Below are 21,521 nucleotides of genomic sequence, written 5' to 3' on the forward strand. Positions count from 1 at the left end.
AAGGTAAGATTTTTTTTTCTCCCATATGGATCCAATTGAACAAAGCAACATTCGTTTAAAAGACCATCTTTTTCCTACTGAATTATACCTTTATCATAAATCAAGTGATCATTTATGCATGGGTCTCTTTCTGTACTCTCTATCTGTTCTATGGATCTATATAGTTATCCTTGAGCTCAGGTCACTCTGTCTTAATTAGTGTTGCTCTCTGATAAAGCTTAAAAATCTGATCATCTAAGTCTTACAAGTTTGTTTTTAAGATTTCCTTGGCTATTCTGCTGCTTTCACATTTTCATGTAAATGCTTGTCCATTTACACACAAACAGACACACACATGCAGGCCTGTTGGGATTTTGATCGAACTGAGTTGACTTTGTAGATCAATAAGGAGAGTTTTGACATTTGAATCATAGTCCATCTTCTGGTCCATGGACATGGTATATTTCTCCATTTACTTACGTCTTCTTTAACTAGTCTCAGTAATACTTTGTGGCTTTTAATGCCTTGCACACCTTTTATTAGATTTATTTCTAGAGATTTCATTGTTTTTCTTATTATTATAAATAGTAGTGTTTTTAAATTTTTATTTTTCAGTTGATTTTGCTAGAATGTAGAAATACAATTTGTTTTCATAATGCAGCAACCATGCCCAATTTACATGTTTATCCTAATGATAGATTCTTTAGGATTTCCTATGTGTACAATTATTCTGTATTTTATTTCTGCCACTATCATGAATATCTTTCTTCTTCAATTATTTCTTTCACAGTAGACCTATACTTTTTTATGCTCAATTAACACATTGATCATTTCCTTGTTGATGTACATTTTTTTTTGATGGTCAGACAAGCAAACAAAAACACTAAACTGTGGTTCATTGAAGTTATTGGGCACTTTGTTGCCATATCCAACATATCCTATCCTTGAATCCAGGATAGGACGATATTAGTGAGTAAAGCAAAGAATGACTCAGACAAAATTTGTTTAATTCAATCACGAACTTCCCATATACATCAAAGCTCAAGATATCTCTTTTCTGGCTTGTGTATCCTGGTTCCTATGTTATCTTTCTTTCTTTTTGTTTAAGACTTTATTTATTTATTTATTTATTTATTTATTATTTATTTTTGAGAGAGAGAGAGAGAGATAGTGAGAGGGCGCATGAGCAGGGAGGAGAGGGAGAAACAAGATCCCTGTGAGCAGAGAGCAAGGACCCTGATGTGGGGTTTGATTCCAGAACCCTGAGATCATGACCTGAGCCAAAAGCAGACTGAGCCACCCTGGCAGCCATGTTATCATTCTTAAAGTATTTCCCATGAAGTTTATCTTTAGTCACCGATTTATCTGCCAATTCTATGAAAAATTTATATTTTCTCACTATATTCTCTCCCTTCCTGCAATGCAATACTGATTAGCTACTTTCTCTACTATGTGTTAATATTAACAAGAAGTTCAACTTCTGTAGTCCTTTCCACAGTTACATAATTCCTTAGAGCCACTAATTATTTTCTTATTAAGGCCAAAGGATTTGATTACTCTAGTCCGTTCATATAACAATTACATTGTGATGGCTTGATAGCCTTGTATGTAAACTCTTTGAATATCAAGTTGAAGGAAATATTTTGCAACATGTTATCAAGAAAATCCAGGTGACATCATTTTTACAGTAGACTTTGGCTTAGTTCTGGTTTAAAAATTACTCTCGTGAAGAATTGCAAAACGTATATATGTATGTATGTGTGTATATATATATGTATACATATAAATATACCTCTAACTAGCTCAGTAATTCTAAGATCATTCTGCCACTGAGTGAGCTAGAATTAACATCAAGGACGTTACTTGTTCTGTTCCTTGTGTAAAGTTAGTGTTTAGTAAATACTTTTTGATTCATTTGATGAAAGATGTCATTCCAGAACCAGTCAAGTGTTCTTCATAAATTCAAGGGGATTCTCTTTTCTACTATGTCTTCAGAAGAACTTCTAAACTCCCTGGATTTTTTCAGTGCAAGAGAAGATGATGTATTTTTGGTGTCCTACCCAAAATCTGGTAATGTTTATTTTAATATATTTTTAAGTGTATAAGTACATTTTAAAATGCATGAAATATAAGAAATAAGAAGTATAATATACTACTAATTATGAATATGATAGTATAATAATATACTACTATATAGAACTATAACAATATTTACAAAACATTTATTTTTTAGAATCATTATCAATAGGAAATTTAAGTATACTAAATGCTTATTTTAATGAAAATGTTTGACATTAGAGAGCTGAAAACTGTGTTTTGAGAAAATTCAACTGGAGGATTTAGAGCTTTTATTATAGTCTTGTTTCTCATTTATTCATTAAAGTATACATATATATATAATAGCATATATAATAAGTATATATACATGGTATATATAATAAGCATAATATCTGTAACATTGTAAAGTTCTCTTCATACTTGTTCCAGGCATGGTGATAAACAGTATATGTTCATTTCATACTTAATGATTGATTTATAAATGAATAATTTTTTTCCTGGGGTAATAAAAATACCATAGTATTTTTAGTACCAAGTGATTTGAGAAAGAGAGAGAGGCAGAGGGGGAGAGGCAGTAGGAGAGGGAAAGGTAGCAGGAGAGGGAGAGGCAAACAACCCACTGATGCAGAGCTTGTTACAAAGCTCTGAGTGGGGCTTGATCCCAAAATCTTGAGATCATGACCTGAGCTGTAGGCAGACGCTTAAGCGACTGAGCCACCCAGGCTCCCCTCAGTGTTCAATTTTATGCCTTCTTAGCCAAAGTTTATTTCCACATATAGTTACATACCCATGAAAGGACCATTATGAATACTGTCATCCTAGGGATAATCTAAATTAATTATGTATTATTTTTAATTTTGAGAAATGGACAGATTATATAATATCTAATGACCTGCTGCGATTTCCAGAAGAGGGGACCTGTGTGAATGGGCATATGCCTGCTAGCAGGGTTTAGCAACTAAGAGCTTAGCCCCTTCAAATCATGGTTGCATTTTGCTTCTCTTATCTGATTATCAGTCAGGCCCAAGAGGCCTTCCCCAGCAGAAGACACAGAGTTCACATAGGGCCAGAACTTCCAGCTTTTTTTTAAAGTATAAATCATATATGTAGTTCTTTTATTGGAAAATAGTGTTGCAAATGGAAATTAAATGATAGCTTCCAGAATACCTCAGTGTTCTATGTAATAGGTCACTTTTTGAATGACTATACCTTACCCTAGGTTGATATGTTAGTTTAGAAAGTGGTTTATATTTTTAAGGTTCTTTGAGCAGGTGGCTAGTTTATAACCATATATGTAAACAACCCTATATAAAGCTTCCACTCTACATTCTGATGCCTTTGATATCACTCACCAGCTCCAGAAGTCCCCTGAATACAGCCCAAAACGGTATTCTCTCTTCTTCACCAGAATAAAGCAATAGATTTGTGAGAATAATAAGAATGTCATTACTATATTAGTCATGTTTATACGAATGTTATAAATATTTGACTTATTAACATTATAATCTAAAATAGTCTTAAATTTAAAACATATCATGCAAATGGGAGCACTGTTTAAATATTTCTTTAACTATAAATTAGTTAATATTGTAACAAATTTAGAATTGGAATTACAATGAGATAAAAGGAAAGTTGGCCTGATTTAAACTTTTTAGGAACATTGCTTTCAAATCAGCAAAGCATCCTCCCCATCTAAACTTCTACTTTCCTGTTCCAGTTCTCTATTGTCTACAACATTGGAGTTTGCTTTATGTAAACATAAAGTGATACTCCTTCCAGACTTCATGGTAGCAGAAGATTATATCCTTATGATGTCTGAATATAGCATTTGTTCACTGTTCAAATGCTTTGCTTGTACAACTCTGTATTGGCACACAAACCAAATTAAGAGCCAGTGTCTATCTTCCAGGGGGAAATGGAAACACAAATATAAGCAGTGGCAACTATGCTCTGGCGTGTGCTACTTGGGATGGACAGAAAGGGTAAACAATTATGCCAGGGGAGTGGGAACTCAGAGCATAGTGTATAAAAGAGCAAGATGCATGAGTTTGCAGGACCAGTGCGAACTGCGTATGGAAAGATCTGTGTATTAGAGAAGGTGCTAGAGGTGAGTTGTAGCACAGACTATTTCAAGCTGAGGAAATAGCATAGACGGTGCTCAGTCTCTTCAAGATCTTTCAAGTGTGATTCTTCCTGTAAAAAGAATTAACGTCTCAAGCATTTCAACTGGTGTCTCTGGTTTCAATGGGTGTCAAGAGGTAATAATAACTATTTATAACAAAATTAATGCATTCCTTGCTATTATAAACTCATGCTAATTTTCTATATTTATGTCATTAAGACTTTAATTTACTTATTTTTTAAGAGTTTCACTTAATTTAAAAAATGCTTTTTGTCTCATTTTTGTGTCAAGGCACTCACTGGATTGCAGAGGTCATTGGGAACATTCCCAATGCTCGAATGAGTCTTACATCTCCCATTGAGTTGGGAGACATTTCCAAATTTGACGAGCTAAAAATGAACTCTAAGAGAAGAGTTATTCCCACACATTTGAGCTACAACATGCTACCAGTGAATATTAAACAAAAGCAATGCAAGGTGAGTTCAGTGGTTAAGAACAAAGATTTGGGAGGATCAGAAAACTGGGCTTGGGTTCTCGCTCTGCCACTCTCAAGCTGTGTGACCTTGGAAAATTGCTAATGTTCTCTGAGCCTTGGTTTCCTCATTTGACACAGAAACAACAGTATCCATTGCATATAATGTGGCAAAGATTAAATAAGATAATGAATATATAGGTGCCTCAGTATCTAGCACATAAAAACGATTTAATAATCTTTTAGTAATGAAAGAAATATGAATGCAACATTGGCTGTCACCCATAATTACACTAGACAATGTCTTATTCTAGTCTGTGAATCTGGTTTTTGCCTTTTGCTTTAAATATTGATGTCAAGGGAAAGAAAAGTTGCCTTAATATTATTTTATCTATCCTTTTTGCAAGGGATTATATAGGAAAAGAATAAAAAATAAATTGTGTATAAGACATGAAAGAATATATAACTCAGGCTCTTTTTAAGTGCACACATTATTATTATTTTAAAAGTTAATCATAATGTAAAAGAATATTTTCATATGTTTCTTACTCAAATTTATGTTCTCATGGAAAAATGTTTATGGAATAAGGTTACGGAGAAAGCATGTTTTCAATCCATATATACTTGATAATCTCAATTATTTAAAATACACATACACATGCATTAAAAAAAAAAAGCCTAAATGTAAATGTATCAACATAACGAGTGGTTTGCTATGGTATGGCATGAGGGTTGGATTTTATTTTCTTTACAGATACCTGTGTAGGAGCATTCCAAAATTCTGTTTTGATGAGAAAATGTGTATATTTGAAAAGCAAAAGCAAGATACATGTGTCCACTGTAGCAAGTTTCCAGTAATGAATCCTGTTTAAATAGTGTTAGCCGTAGTCTAAAAGTAAAAACAAAAGTAACCTACCAGTCAAGTGTGCATAAATCAAAGCAGATCTTCCTATGATTGTAACTCTAGAACCACAAGGTCTCCATGCACACCATCTAGTCCTCTTCCCAAACGAAAGTAAACACAATCAACCAGAGACAAATGTCCTAGAGTGTTACCTTTACCCCCAGCAAATCTACCAGACAGAAGAGATGAAGTCATACTAACTTGATTAGCATAAACTAACTGGATTTCACTTAACTGAGTCTTTTTATTTCAAATAAACTCAAAGAGAGAGAGAGAGAGAGAGAGGAGAGATTTGGGGATAAAAGGAGTCTGGTAAGCTCAATAACCCTTACTCAGGGCCACGCAACAACACTGATAACAAACGGCTGTCGGAAGTTATGCTGTGTTTTATAAACATATGACAACAAAGACAAGAGTAGATGGTTTTCCTTTCATAAGCAAAGAAACTCAAGCTCTGAAAGGTTAGGTTGCTTCTTAAAACTGCCACAGTAAAGATGGAGCCTTAAGGTACAACCCTGATGGGGAGTGAAACTCTGGTTGTACCTGGTTTCCCCAGATGGTGACCTGTCTTCAATTGCTTCCTGCCTAGCCCTCAGAGCTTAGGGGCTACTGGAACCTTCCCTGCTCCAGCAGGCCTGGCAGATAGTCAGTTCCTCTTGTGATCTTTCCCTCGACCCTACTTAGCCTCCTATGTCTATTTCCTAATCTTTGTCCCCCCCACCTCCTTTTTATGGTTTCCAAACTCTCTTACATGAAATTTATGTTTTTAGCTCATTTCATGATACTTAGTTAATATTTAGGTTTTTTCTCAGAGTACTATTCTGCTTTCTCTGCATATCTTTCAACCACCCCTCAGATTTCTTAGAGTATTGTATGTGTGTGTTTATTGTGTATAATTGACATAAAACATTGTATTCGTTTCAGATGTACCACTTAATGGCTCAATATTAGTATATACTGTGTTAATAGTTTGTATTGTCTTAATTAGTATATATTGTACTAATAGTTTGTATCTGTGTTACTAGTTTGCATTGTCTTTCCCACTGGATAATACTGACATGTAGCTTTGGGTATTCTCCAAAGGCCCTAGGACACTCCTCTCTCCCGAATGAACAGACAAAAAACTCCAACTTCATGGCTAAGGCTTAAAAATCTGCTACTTTATCCCTTTTTATTAAGACAGTGAGTGGATTTTTAAAGGATTTTCAGAGCCTTGGGGTCCTGTGAATCTGCTCAGGATGCAGAGAGCAGTTAGAGAGAGCGTGAAATGTTGAGTTACTCCACAATTCTCTCTGGAGATGAAGAAAGGCTAATGGGGGCAGAGCCGGGGAGAGAGCTGGCTCTTCAGTTCTCTGCACAGTGGCCTTTACACCTCTCAAGTGGGGAGGACCAGGTGGACTATGAACACAGTACAGAAAGATAGTTACGTATTAAACATGACTCAATAAGCGCTTTCTTACCTACGTAGTATGCGTCCACCTGAATATCGATTTAAGAGTAAGTGGAACATCTAGTACTCATGCAACATTGACCATGATCGAAGATAGTCCTACTACACTCAGCATCTCTCACTGTTTTCCGGAGGTTTTTTATATGTTCGGACTGCATGTACTCTGTACCTCCCCAGTTACAACCTTCATGACACTGCATTCTCTTACCTGACCATTTTGAGAGAGCGGGTAACATTTCTGTCTTGCACATATGTCTTAGACCTAGGACATGCCGCTCTGCTGGGTTTCTGGTAGGTACTAAACAAAAATTTATTGAATTGGATCAGATTGCAATGGCAGTGTTTGTGTTAATTAGGAGGGTGGCTCAGATTCCCTACTCTGTGGGGATTAAACTGGAGAAAATGAAATGCCAAAACATCATTCTTCCTATAAATAAGAATAGACAATTTAAAAGAAATCTTAGTGTATTCATTTATTTTATTTTTTAAAAAGATTTTATGGATTTATTCATGAGACACAGAGAGAGAGGCAGAGACACAGGTAGAAGGAGAAGCAGGTTCCCCATGGGGAGCCCGATGCAGGACTTGATCCCAGGATTCCAGGATCACGACCTGAGCCAAAGGCAGATGCTCAACCCCTGAGCCACCCAGATGCCCCATAGTGTATTTAAATCATGTTTTATAACATTAAAATTATTTAAATTGTATCATGTTAAAATTTTTTTATATTAAAAAAGTGCTCACATCCAACAAAAGAATAGAGGGTTTCTTGTGTCTACCACTGAAAAGATAGGACCACAGTTAGCACATAAATTGAAAAAGTGTGGTCAGTGGACTAGTAGCACTAACACCAGCCAGGAGCTGATTAAAAATGCAGATTATGCCAGGTCTCATCCTGGACCCCCGAATCAGAATCTGCATTTTAGCAAGATTCTTGGACAACTCATTTGCACATTAGCATTAGAGAATCACTGTCCTGAGTCTGTGCTCAATAATCAGCATAAGCTGCCAACAACAAATCACTGCTTGCATAGGTAAGTCCAGTTGCTTTTTTAAGGAAACATTCTGTGTGGGGGCTGTTTCCATCTAAAAATAAACTGATTTTTTTTTAAACAGATTATCTACATCATTAGGAATCCAAAAGATACGGCCGTTTCTTTATTCCACTACTACAGAGATAACCCGAATCTCCCTGGCATTGAAACCTGGGCTTCATTTTTTGATCTTTTCCTAAGAGGAGATGGTAAATATAACAATGATTTCTATTCATCATTTGAAAGCATTTTCCAAAAGTTTAACTGGATCCTAACAGCCTACTTTCAGAAACACATTTGCATAGATTATTCTTTTACTTCTAAGCCATTTTTTCTCACTTTCATAGACTTTCTTATCACCTGTGGGTAGTATGGATTTGCAATTACTTATTGAGTTGGTTGCAATGTTTTTAAAACAAAAATTAATTCCAATCAGGCATCACTTTTTTTTATATATATATGCCATTAGTCTTGTCAGTGAAATAATTATGCATTGATTGGAGTATAGCAAGATACAGTTGAAACCTGCACGGGCAGCCCAAAACATATCTTAAATATACCTAGATGGAAAACACCAACAAATGATACACATACAAATAAAACAAAATTCTCCCTCCACATCCCAAAGAGGAAAAAAAAAATCCCCAAACAAAACAAATGAAGGAATTAGCCATCTTGACACTTGGCTTATAAAGATGAACAAAAAGCAATTTTTCCTGAAAATACTAAAATGATATATCATTTGATTGAGCTGTGCAACGGATATTGATCCTGCTTAACCGTGCATGGCCTTTGAATTTATTACTTTTTCTCTAAATCACTGGTATCTGAAGAACTTAAACACTTAAAAACAAAACCCAAAAAGCCTGAGTTCCTAAGCTTTCATTAAACAAAAATAATAAACCAAGACAATGCAGAATTTAGAAGAGGCATGATTTAGAAACATTGTGTACCCACAGGATCTTATCTCTCACTGGGTTTAAAGGTAAATCTGCTTAATTATTAGTTGCGCTATTTCACTTGTAAATTATTAAGCTTTTACTTGTTAATTTCAGAGAGGCCACAGCAAGTATAACTTTAACATGAGGATGTTGAGAACTTGCTAGCAACAAAGTTTAACACTTTCTTTTGACTTATTCCCTATGGGATAATATACTATGCTCACAATATTTCCTCTCCTTTTTTGCAAGCATTTAGTAGAGTCATAAAATTTCAGGAATGACATGTCTATTAAAGATCATCAGGTTAAAACACCCACCTGATGTTTGAATCACCTTTGCCAAGAGTTGTACAGGCTAAACTTGAACTCCTTAACTTTGACAACAGGTTCACACCCCCAGCTCCTGCCCCCAAATGACATATTCCATCTTGGTACTGCTCAGATGCTAAAAAAAAAAATCTTACTATGTAATGTAGACACTTAGCTAAGTGCTAGGCAGACACAATCTCCTATCATCCTTACTAGAACACACGAGCTAGATGTTATCCTTATTTTACAGGTGAGGAAAATGCAGATGTTGGGAGGCCAAATAACTTGTCCAGATGCATCACTCGTAAGGAGCCACAGTTTAAATTCAGGTGTCAGCTCCCAAATCTTTGCTGTTACCACTGTGGCATAACTCATCCAACAAGAAAACTGGTCCTCTGATCATGAATTCCTCCTCTACACAATAGCCTTCTAAATATTTGGAGATAGTTAGCATGCCTCACTCTGCCTCAATTCCATTTTTGGAATGAACAGAGTTTAGATACATAATTTATTAAAAAAAAAAAACACCCAGATCTTGAGTCTGCTTTTCCTCAGGAAAAGAAAAGCCACGTTTGTCTCCAATTATTATACACTGGGGTTCACTACCCCTCTCACTGCTGCATGAGCTCTAATTTGGCTACATCTCTATGGTTTTGCAGTGCCCAGAAGACAAAAAAACATCTTCTGGGTATGGTCTGACTAGGGCAGAGTAAAGTAGGCCTGTTAGTGCTCTTCTTCTGGAGATTATTTCTCTATGAATGTATCCACAGAAAGGGCAACTCAGTCCATATGCAGGGAAGCAAACTAGCTTTGTCATAGGGCATTTACCTTTGCTACCACTACATTATCTGATGTCATAGCAGAACATCTGGGAAAGGCAGTCAGTTGGAAAAAATGCTCCAGATGATTCTTTTATACTTTCTTAGGTATGTTAATAGATTTTTAATTGTAAAATGATCTGCTGTGTATTATACAATCAGGTAATCTAGCCTGGCCAAGCCCTGTCCACAGTAAGAGTAGTCAGTGAATTGCTAAAACTTTTTAAAATTTACTTAAGTGGGAACGGCATTCATGGTATTTATAAAATGAAGTTGTCTGTTCTCCTGTTAAATATATGTGACTCTATTTCAGGCATGTTCTTCAGTGGATTTTTTGAGGATAGGATACTTTCTCTTGCCAATGACAACATGATATAGTAGAAAAACAGACTATGGAGCTAGAAGAACAGGAGTCAAGTCTTGACTAAAACTTATTCCCTGTGTGACTGTGGACAAATTGCTTGATCATTCTGAGGTTTGGATTTTGTAGGATTACTTAGGTGTTCAAATGAAGTTACGACTAAAAATTGACTATAGAAATCTACTCACTCTATTGGATGTATAGTTTCATTTTAGGGCAGAAATTTTACAAGCAGGCATTTATCTAGAAACATTATTTTACAACTGAGGCATCATGATATCCTCTAAACTGTAAAATATATATATATATGTCTTTTTCCAAACCATAAATATATACACATTATATGAGAAGACAGTACCATAAAGACATAGATAGCTACACATTCATCTTATCATTTAATTTACCTTTCAGACAGCTTCCAAATACATTTTAAGTTTTCAAATAAAACAGTAAGCTGTGTTCTGGCAACATCTTGACAGATTAATATCTCAATGAAATGAATATCTTAGTGTCATACTTTTTTCTCTGTTAGCCTCCTCTCCAGTCTTATATGAGAACTCCATATTTTCTAGGCACTTCATCTTGGAGAATTTGTGCACAGTCATCTATCATCAGAGTGCTTTCTAGAAACTAGAAATTAAAATGTTCTTTGTAACTGGATCAGAACAGGGCAGAGGGTTTGCAGAAAGTGTGGGAAGTTTGAAATAGTTGATGTGGAGAATAGAAGAGTGTGTCAGTGCAGGACAAATAGGTTTGCCAGGCAACCTTGGGATACTTGAGGCTAGAAAAATGGATTTGCAGTGGTGTCAATACAGACGTCTAAATTCCTTCAGCAGAACTCAGCAGCAATGGGCAGGAAGAAAAGAAGGTTAAGTGTTCTGATTCAATACAGAGTGTTTTTCAGGTGTTGTTGAAATAAACAGTGGGGGAGCAAGGAAGTTGAAAGTTTGGGCCAGAAAACGGTTGAGGAGATGAACAAGGGGAAGGAAAATGAAGATTAAAAAGGACACAAATGGTCCATGGGGTATTTGCAGAAGCTGTCCCTCAAAGTGTTGGTGGCAAGACTTGCCCTGTCCCCAGGGCGTTGTGGTCTAAAACCAGTCTTCTGTGACTGCAGGGGGCAGATCAGAAAGTCCATTTCTGACCCAGATAAGGCTAGGAAGAGTGATATTCAAAGAACACAAGTCTTAAAGGAGCCTGGATTATTATCTAAGAGGGAGGGGTTCTGCAAGTTGATAGGAAGTGGTGAGACTGCCGCTGCATAATCCATGCCTAAAATGCATGGGTTGGTTGAGAAAGAGTGACTTCTGTTTGGGGGGGGGGGGTATGTTACGGGAACAAGTAATTCTGGATAACAAAGGAGGGCCATCCAGGCATCTGTTTAGGACAGGAGGTGATAGAAAATTCTGTCCTTAAGTGAAGGATGCAGAGAAAAGCCTTTCCCATAAAAGAAATATTTGAAGTCTCTGTTTTGGAAGCTATACTTTCTTTAAAACCATAGGTCTAGACAATGAGGATTCTGATTAAAAAATTAACCCAAAGTGCTATTCTGTATATTGGTAAGGAAGAGACAGGCAGCCAATTTCTTTACATTCTTTCGTCTTTTTGGAACAAGATGGAATGTAAATTAATTAGTTAATAAGAGAATAGCTGGCTCTCAAATGATAATCAGGCTATCACCGAAAAGATTATTCCTAAAGCCATTTGGGGTATGTAGGCATGCATTTCCTCCTGAAAGACCATCGTGGGCCAAGTCCATTACAGCTAACTACCAGCTGAAACACTGTGACATGTGGCCTCTTTCCACACCCAGCCTTGCAGTCACAGAAGCCTGGGCTCCCTGACAGTCCTGAGGGCTTCCATTGCATCAGCATCTCTGGGTGGTGATATCACCCACCAGGGCTGGGCTGAGCTGCCTCTGCCGAGGGGAGGTGGTAATACAGGTGGAGACTGGGAGCATAGTCTGAAGTAACAGAGACTTGTTCACTCGATAAATTCCTAAGAGAGAAAATCCCACCAGGTGTTTGTTCCTGGGAAAAGACTGGCCTGTTCTTAGAAGGTAAACTCCCTATCACTGATAGGGTACTTAGGTCATTCTAAGATAAAGTATCTATGTAAGTCACTGAACTGGCAGTGAGAATGTTGGTAACCAAAGATGTGTCAGCCCTTTCAAACACCCGTTCTTAATGATACAGCCCTCTGGGTCCACAGGTTAGAAAACCAGGCTCTGTGATGATACCATTGCAGTGCTCGACGTCCTAGTTTTACAAATGCATCATGGTTATTTTCTTGCCCTTTACTTCCTTAGGAGCTGATGCTGTGAGAAATTGCAGTTAGTTAGGAGTTAATGATACATCAATTTATTCAAAACTTTAATGTTCAAAATTTATATGACACAATGCCTGGCAAACACTAATGGCTTCATAAATGCTTATTAAATGAATCAATAGCAGATCTTCAGAAAATTGCGAGCAGAGGAGCTCTTTTATAATTTGGACATTAGCTAGTATTAGATCTGTGGATAATAGGGGTCCATGGAAAGATGTATATGTAGCATTTTAAATTACTATGTTTGATGTTTTAGATTGTCAAGCTAGTCAACTTTCTGTCATACAAGAAGTTGCTCACTTTTTGTTTTTTATCATCACTGTTGATAATTTGTTTTGCATGATGATATTTTACTTTTAAGCCCCAGAGATTTTTGAGGTCTGTCAAATTAACAAAACAATAAAGAGATAATATCAACTACTGGTAAAGCCCTAACTCTGTATTTTTCAGCCTTGAACTAAGATGAATAAATAGAATTCTTTTCACTTTTCTTACCCCACCCCTTTTTGAGGAAGTTTATAAACTTTTTCTGCTAAGAACTTATAAAAAGCGTGTCACTTTGAAGGAAGAAAATAATAAATTCTCAATGTTTCTCTATTTCTCCCCTAGATCCAAAGTAGTTAGCAGAACATAATTATTGAGAAAATGGGTATCTCTGTATTTCTACTGTATTTCTACTGTCACTTCTGATGATGATAAAAAGATACTTACCAAAGAGAAAACAACACAGCCTTATTAAGAGATATAGCCATCCAATTTCATTTCACAATACTGTATTTAGAAACAGTAGTGTTTCATTTTATTTTATTTTATTTTATTTCATTTTTAAAGATTTTCTTTATTTATTCATGAGAGGCACACAGAGAGAAGAAGAGACATAAACAGAGGGAGAAGCAGGCTCTCTGAGGGGAGCCTGATGTGGGACTCAATCCTCAAACCCTGGGATCACGTCCTGGGCTGAAGGCAGAAGCTCAATCACTGAACTACCTAGGAGTCCCAAAACAGTAGTGTTTTAAAACTGAGCTCTTCTAAGGAAAACTCTTTTATTTAAATATTTTAAGATCTTATTTAATTTTTAATTATTGAATTTTATTAAACCTAATTATAAGTTCCTTCATAGATAATGAATGACACATTGTTACTGTAGAAGACAGGTATTAACATATGTAATTAACATTTTCTTTTCTTTTTTTTAAATTTTAAACCCGGTATAATTAATTTACAGTGTTATATTAGTTTCAGGTGTACACTTCAGTGATTCAACAATTCTTTTTTTTGTGTGTGTGTGATTCAACAATTCTTATGTAAAACTTTTTCATTCTAGAGTCTAATACATGTGTGCCTTACTTTGCCTACTTTGTTGAAGTAGGAAGAACCTTGGGATGCCAAGCCATGATCTTGAATATTAACACAATTCATTTTTCCTTCTAGTTGTATATGGATCCTGGTTTGATCATGTTTTAAGCTGGGAAGAACACAAAAATGATAAAAACATTCTAATTATATTCTATGAAGAAATGAAGAAAGTAAGTCCTTTCTAACATTTCAACAATCAAAATTTAAGTAAAATTAAGTTTAAACAGGAAATCAATAAATTCTATTTTCAGGGTTGAGAAAATGAATTTGGTGTTTTGGTGAATTACACTTTTAAAGAATAACTTTTCTTGCTGCTCAGGATCCTTCTAAAAGCATAAAGAAAATAACTACTTTCCTCGGTATAAATGTGAATGACAGTGAAATTAATAAGATTGCTCAGAAGACGTCATTCAGTGAAATGAAAAATAATGCGGCCAAAGAAAACTGTGATCCAAATCATACCATCTGTGCCCTCACATCCAATAGGAACCTGGTATTTCGGAAAGGTAAGTCAGAATGGGATGTGGTACTTTGCCTAGGGCTTATATTTGGAAGTAGTTCCATTTTACCATTTAAATTTCACCATCGGGCACCCTCTCTTGCACAATGGATCGCTTATTGTCATCCCTCAGTGAATATTTAACTAAACAAATTTCTTAAATTGCATTATTTCCAGACATTGAGATGTCCATGCCCAGATAGGAACCAACTGAGGGAAAGACAGGTGTCAAACAGATAGATGGAAATTATAAAGCTCCTTGAAGAATGGGCCTCAGGTCTGCAGCCTAGAATGTTTGCTAATAACTTATCCTAAATTTTGCAAATGTGCTTGCTTAGACACAACCAAATGCAGTCCTGTCCCTGCATTGAGACAGCCCCCATAGAGCATGGTGAAGAGCAGTACATGACACGTGTTTTCTTCAGAAGAGAGAAGGGAGCTGATGAGTGTGGACAGTGCACTTTCGTAAACTGATCAAATAACTGTCCCCGCAGAAGTTAGGGGTAGACAGAGTAGCTAGAAGTGTTATCTCAGGACTTTCTTCTACATGAAAACCCAGAGAGAAGGAAAAAAATCCACTACTTCCTAACATTTAACTTAGAACCAGTTTGAGCACATCCAGATATGGAATTGTGTTGAAATCCATGTGAGTTTTAGTCCAGATCCTCCCTGGATCTTACAGAACTTATAATAACAAGATTTTCTGCATTTAGATACTCAGGTATCTTACTAGAAAACACACCTTTGTTTCCATTTTTTGGCTTATCTGAATATAATTCTTCCCAAAGCAACTATTCACTAACTCATATGGATCAGATAGTGCCTTAACTTTGCAAATTACTTTGTCTTTTTTGGTGGTTCATTTTTTATTTTCTCATAGTTGCAAAACCAGGCCTGGGAGAGAGGAAGAACTCAATTCAGCAAATATTTACTAATAAACTCTTTTCTAAGAACTAAGATTCAAAAATTGAATAAAATAGTCTTGTCCCTCAGAAGATCACAATGTAAACAGTAGTAGGTGATAATAACTGTGCTAATAGTATAAGCAAATGTGAACAGTAACATGAATATGGGAGAGAGAATTTTTTCATAGCAAAGTAGGTGGTGAGGAGATGACATAGGATCTGGGATTGCAAGCATGAGCAAGATCTTACCAGGAATATGAAAGGGAAGAAATACATTCCAGCAACAGCTAACAGCAAGAAGAAAAGCTCAAAACCACCAGGGAATTGGACTGTGCTTTTTTTTTAGAAAAAGCAGATAGTCTCCTGTGCTAGAGGGTATATGATGCATGGAGCAGAATCAGGGAGATAAAAATTGGGGCCAGAGAACAAAAGTTCTGATGCATGTTATGAGGGGGTCTTTTTCTCCCCCTGGTCTATTTGCTGCTTTAAGAAGGGACCTGAAAATAATAGAGCAGGGTGGAAAGTTGTTTAGAAGAGGGTGACACCAGAGGCAGAAAGTCCAGTAAGAGGTCATTGTAATAGTCCAGGTATGAAACATTGAGGGTCAGAACTTGGGCCTTATCAGGGAGCCACTGTTGAGTGGAACTCAGCTCAGAAGTCAATTTAGGAGCTATTGGCAGTTTATGGAATGAGGCAAAATTATTCAGGATGAGTGGGAAGGGCTAGTGGAGAAAGGATTAGAAGGGGAAACCCAAGAGATGCTAACATCAATGGGAGTGAAACAGCTGAGATGAGCCAAAAAATGAAACTACCAGAATTACAAAGAAAGCAGGGGTCAGACATGGCCCTGTATCATTCATGAATTCTGATGGTGGTTTCCATAGTGGTGGCGATGGGAGGCAGAATGCAGGGATTGAAGAGATGAGATAGAGAAAGAAGGGAAGCAGCAAATAAGGACCCCTCTTCCAAGAAGTTCGAAAATGGAGGACAAGAACCAGATGACATGGGAGGGTCAAGAAAAAGATTAGGATGAGTGGGAGAGAGAAGATAAAGGGAAGACAGAAAGGATTTAGGAAAGGATGCATGAAGAGAGGTGAAACAAGCAAAGAGATGAGAAACAGAGATTGGGAGGGATTATGGTCAAGAGAATGATGAGAGATGAGAAAGTTCTGATGCTTCGTGGAATCCAGTGATACTCTTGATATCTTTTATCACTGTCCTTTGACATATGATTAGCAAAATCCTCAGTTTCCACCCATCTTATCCTACCAACTTGAGAAATTTTACTCTAAAGAGAAGAGAGGTAGTCTTTGGCCTGCCATACAAGTGACACTAGCAAATATTCCCAAATGAAACCATATCAATATAATTTAATCTTAGCTAATAACATTAATTCTAATGAATTTAAATTCTATCTTAAAGTAGTTTCTTTGTATAGGATCTGACAAAACACAGAAAGTCAACAGTGAAAACATCCTCACTGATACTAGTCACAATGAGTGCCTATTGTTAAATTTGGACTATATGAAGAATTAAACACAAGGATGGGTTATTCACTTTATTCCTTCTATTGGCTGGGGGAGTGGGGTTGGGATCCATCCTCTGAAAATAATCATTTCAAATGAACTACAGAAGTCAATGATGCAGACTCCTTGGTGCAAGACATATCCCTCACTTTATGGAGGAGAATTTATGCCTGCAGTTGGGAGCTGATATTCTAGAAACTGACAATGGTGGACATGGAGATAAGGTGACAGGCAAGGATACAGAGTAGTCCACATAAGTTTCAGAAGCCTAAGGGTCCCTATATACTAAAATTTAGGGGGGAAATTACTGAGGAACCTATTAATTTCTTAGGGCTGTGGAAAGATGTAGAGATAGGATGCGTGCTGCAATATTGCTCATAACATTGAAAACCTTAAATGCACTTAATTGGCCTCTAACCAGAAACTGTTAAATGTATTAAATCACATTCATGCAGGGGTTTACTATGGAATCATGAAAACTATTGAGTGAGAATAGCTGGAACCTACTGAGCTTACAATGTGCCAGGCACGTTACTAGATTTATCTTAAACTTGACAATAGGCTCTTGAGGGTGATATTCATATTGTTTACATTTTACTAAGATGCCAAGCACCTGAATAACTTGTCCAACATCATGCAACTAGTTGCTGGTAGAGTCAAGATTTGGATCCAAGCAGTCTTATTCTGCCCCCCACAACTTTCACTATAGATATAGAAGTGCTAATATGGAAAGATGGTGTGTAACTGGAGGTGAGGGGAGGGGAGGACATCATGCAAGTAACTTGGCAATGGTATTTCCAACTCTCTGTTATCAATATTGTAAAATTAATCTCCCTAAAGTAAGACCAATTAAGGTGAAATAGGTGAAGGGATTAAGAGTACACTTATCATCATGAGCACTGAGTAATATATAAAATTGCTGAATCATTGCACTGTACACCTGAAATTACTATAACACTGTAAATTAATTATACTTGAATCAAAAAAAAATAGGAAGAGAGAGAGACCAATTACCCAGCCCTGTGATATGTTATCAGCACAGTTATTGCTTCACAGGTGCATAGGTGGGGAAATAAGTGACATCATTATGTTCCCTTTGTCTGCTTTTATGTTTTATTTTTAAAGAGTTATTTATTTTAGAGAGAGAGTGAGAGAGAGCACAAGCAGGAGGGGTAGGGAGACGGAGAGAGAATCTCAAGCAATGAGCGTGGAGCCCCACATGGGGCTTGATCCCAGAACCCTGAGATCTCAACCTACCTGAAACCAAGAATTGGGTACTTAACGGACTGCACCACCCAGGCCTTTTAAAAACTTCTATGGTTTAACTAAAGTTAGGTGAGACATTTCTTGCCTGCTAGCATAAAACCTAGGACATTTATATATTTTAATCTTCTTTTCTTTTTAAGAAATAACTTTTTAAACTGTATATATTATTATGCAACCATTACTGAGGAAATTAGAAGCAACAAGTAAGCAAATGAAGAAAAGAATAATCCCCTAGTACTTATCACCAAGAAATGATACCATTCATATTTTGTTGCAAATCTGACAGATTTTTTTTTTTGTGAATGCTATATATTTAAATTGGTTCTTACCTGATATGTTTCCACTTTTTCCAGGAGCAGTGGGTGATTGGATAAACTACTTTACTTCAAAGCAGAGGAGAGTATTTGATGAACTATTCACAGAGAAAATGAAACACAGTGAACTAGCAAGACACTTTGAAGATAACTCTTAATATAAATGGGGAATGAAACTACCTTCCAGGGGCACCTGGGTGGCTCAGTAGGGTTAAACACCTGCCTTTGGCTCAGGTCACGACCACAGCAGTCCCTCTGGGGAGCTTGCTTCTCCCTTTCCCTCTGCCTTCCCCTGCACCACCCACCCCCCACTCATTCTCGCTCTTTTGCACTGTTTCTCTCAAATAAATAAATAAAATATTTATTTTAAAAAATCACTTTCCATTTGATGTGATGCAGTACTTGGGGTATACATAAGTATTTTTCACCAATATGAAAAGCAGATATTTCTTAAAGTGAGAAATGGACACTTCATGAATGTGTCAGAAGTGTCATTTATGAGAGATTGTTATTAATATTTTTGGTGATAGCAAAGAATTATTAACAAAAGGAAGTATATAACTTTGAAATGGCTGAATTATATATCTGCTTTTAAGATATTGATAAGGCAAAGAGGTTACTTCTTTCAGAGAGCATATTACCATGGGTGTTCTATAAACTTCATTAATGTACAACAAAAGCAGTGAGGGATCATCCAAAATAACAAATGTCTTAGAAGAATTTATTTTTTGCCTATTTGGACATCATGACCTCTAAACAAATGTTTTCATTTCAACATTCTTTGGTGTCTGTGTAGAAATAGTCTCCACTGACATAAAAAATGACAAACATAATCTTTAAGGTGGAGCACCTAATAAGTAGATAATATCAAATGATCACAACCCGGTACCTTAGTGAAAATGAAGAATGAAAGGATACTCTTTCACATTAAGGGTAACACTGATACGGCATTCCAGTATTTTCTTTATCTTTTATAAAGTGAATTAAATGATATAATTTCTTATTTTCCACTTTTGAAAAGTATTATTTTACTTGAAGTGTTTATGATTTTTTTTCTACTATTTTGAGTATGTATTCTTTCTCCAAGTAGCATTTTCAGGATTAATTCAATCTCTATTTTTCTCTCTCTCTTGTAATGAGTTCTGTAGCTTTAGCCTAGAAAACATTGTAATGAAATTTCAGTGACCTTAGTTCAGGATTATAACTTAAATGACAACACACCACTTATGAACATCTACATCATGTTGCTTACATCTATGCCATAATATCTAACTCAAGGCTGTCAAAGGGATGAGCTGAGTGAGTTAACTCAACCAAACACTTTGCTCTTAAACTTCATCCATATTGTGGATCTTATTTCTGGTAACAAATCTGTTGGAGTCTTTTGTACTGGGTTTATCATATCAGGAAGTATTAGATCTTCATAAATCTCCTATATATACATATTTGTTACAAATAAAATGTATTCCAGAAAGACAATCAGGTATGATCTTGGTCAACTGTTCGTCTTCATGTTGGAGCTAAAATCACACTTAACTTCCCCTGATGTAGATGTACAGAGAATGACAAAGTCATCAGAGTGAGACAAGGAGATCTGATGAGAGAGCAAGGGAAGAACACAATGGCTGATGGCAAAGGCTCCAAGTCCCATGAGACTATAATATCTTCTCTCGAGATTGAAATGATCATTGAGATGGAAAGAACTGACAAAAGACTTTGTAAGATATTATAGAATTATAGATTTGTCGGTAACTTTGGAATCATTGCCATCCAGTTTTTTTTTTGCCATCCAGTTTTTTTTTAATAAATTTATTTTTTATTGGTGTTCAATTTGTCAACATACAGAATAACACCCAGTGCTCATCCCGTCAAGTGCCCACCTCAGTGTGCCATCCAGTTTTGATAGAAAATTGCTTAAGGTCAATAAGCTAAGGGTGTGACCAATAGCCTTAATTCCTAGATTATTATTAGTCAAAAATATTTTTTGAGCACCTTCTATGTGCCAGCCCTTAGACTGTAGGGACATATGATGAACTTGAAAGAGTCCCTTCTTCACAACCTTTACATTTTACTGGGGGTAAATATATAATTTTTAGAAGTATATGTTTCCTTATACATATCTTTCCATATATATATATATATATATATATATATATATATATAGCCTTTTAAAAAAAGGAAACATTTGAGATATGGCAGGCACCAAATAGATGCCATAGAGAGAAGATAACATCAGGTGGTGTGGGAGACAGTGACTTCAGAGCTACCTTAGCCGGGGTGTTGGGTTGGGAACTCTGAGGTGGTGACATAGGAGTTCCAACCCGAATGATGAGTGGACTCCCTGGGCTTGGAGGCATGGCAAGCAGTTCATATTTCATGCTAGCTGGGGAATTTTCCACAGAGGATGAGACATCCTGACACTTGGGGGTAGACCCAGGGGTCAAGGGAGGAGGCAGGGATAAATGGCTATTACAGTGGCAGAGGTGAGAAAAGAGGAGCATGTGGACACTGGTTGTGGCAGGGGAAACGATGAGAAAAGGCCAATTTCAGGATATAATATGAATATTGAGCCAGCTAACCTACTAATGCAGGAGTGAGAGACAGAAAGAAATAGAAGATGAAGCCTAGATTTTTGGCTAATCAACAGAATATCTGTGGGTAGGATTTATTCAGATTCAAGGCTTGACAGCCAAGTGATTTTGGAAGGGGGCTTGGGTGCGGGGTGGGGATGGGGAGTGGAGGGCCTTTGGATCAAGACTTCTGCTATGGCCCTGCTGTTTGAAGTGTCTGTTAGACCCTAGGTAATTGGTTGGATAGAAGAATCTCTGACGACTGCTGCGTTGTTTCCCTGGGGTCCAGTGGGAAATTCAAGAATTTGGG

General features: G+C 36.6%; 1 protein-coding gene and 1 long non-coding RNA gene across 3 annotated transcripts in view; one reads left to right on the forward strand and one right to left on the reverse strand.

Annotated features, from left to right (window-relative positions):
* LOC140599899 (uncharacterized) overlaps positions 1-5,637 on the reverse strand; it is a 49,111-nt gene extending 43,474 nt beyond the window's left edge. The window contains exons 1-2 of one of the 2 annotated variants that reach the window (XR_012002926.1): positions 5,548-5,637; positions 3,390-3,436 (exon numbers count right to left, since the gene is read on the reverse strand). This is a non-coding gene — a long non-coding RNA (uncharacterized lncRNA). The remainder of the gene's footprint in view (positions 1-3,389; positions 3,437-5,547) is intronic. The other variant, XR_012002927.1, reaches the window with a different exon arrangement.
* On the forward strand, positions 1,546-19,009 carry LOC112917464 (sulfotransferase 6B1-like). The gene is made up of 6 exons (XM_025995536.2): positions 1,546-2,049; positions 4,451-4,635; positions 8,102-8,228; positions 14,207-14,301; positions 14,451-14,637; positions 18,681-19,009. Exons 1-6 carry the CDS (start codon positions 1,905-1,907, stop codon positions 18,797-18,799), a joined length of 858 nt encoding a protein of 285 aa, XP_025851321.1. The 5' UTR covers positions 1,546-1,904; the 3' UTR covers positions 18,800-19,009.
* Positions 19,010-21,521: the final 2,512 nt, after the last annotated feature.

Source organism: Vulpes vulpes, chromosome 8 (assembly GCF_048418805.1).
Source record: "Vulpes vulpes isolate BD-2025 chromosome 8, VulVul3, whole genome shotgun sequence".
Taxonomy (NCBI): Eukaryota; Metazoa; Chordata; class Mammalia; order Carnivora; family Canidae; genus Vulpes; species Vulpes vulpes.

Excerpts from the sequence above, each read along its gene's own strand:
- LOC112917464 (XM_025995536.2), top strand. The coding sequence starts at position 1,905 with ATGTCATTCCAGAACCAGTCAAGTGTTCTTCATAAATTCAAGGGGATT. Across the intron at positions 8,229-14,206 it reads TCTTTTCCTAAGAGGAGATG|TTGTATATGGATCCTGGTTT; the intron begins GTAAATATAACA and ends TTTTCCTTCTAG. Across the intron at positions 14,302-14,450 it reads TCTATGAAGAAATGAAGAAA|GATCCTTCTAAAAGCATAAA; the intron begins GTAAGTCCTTTC and ends CTTGCTGCTCAG.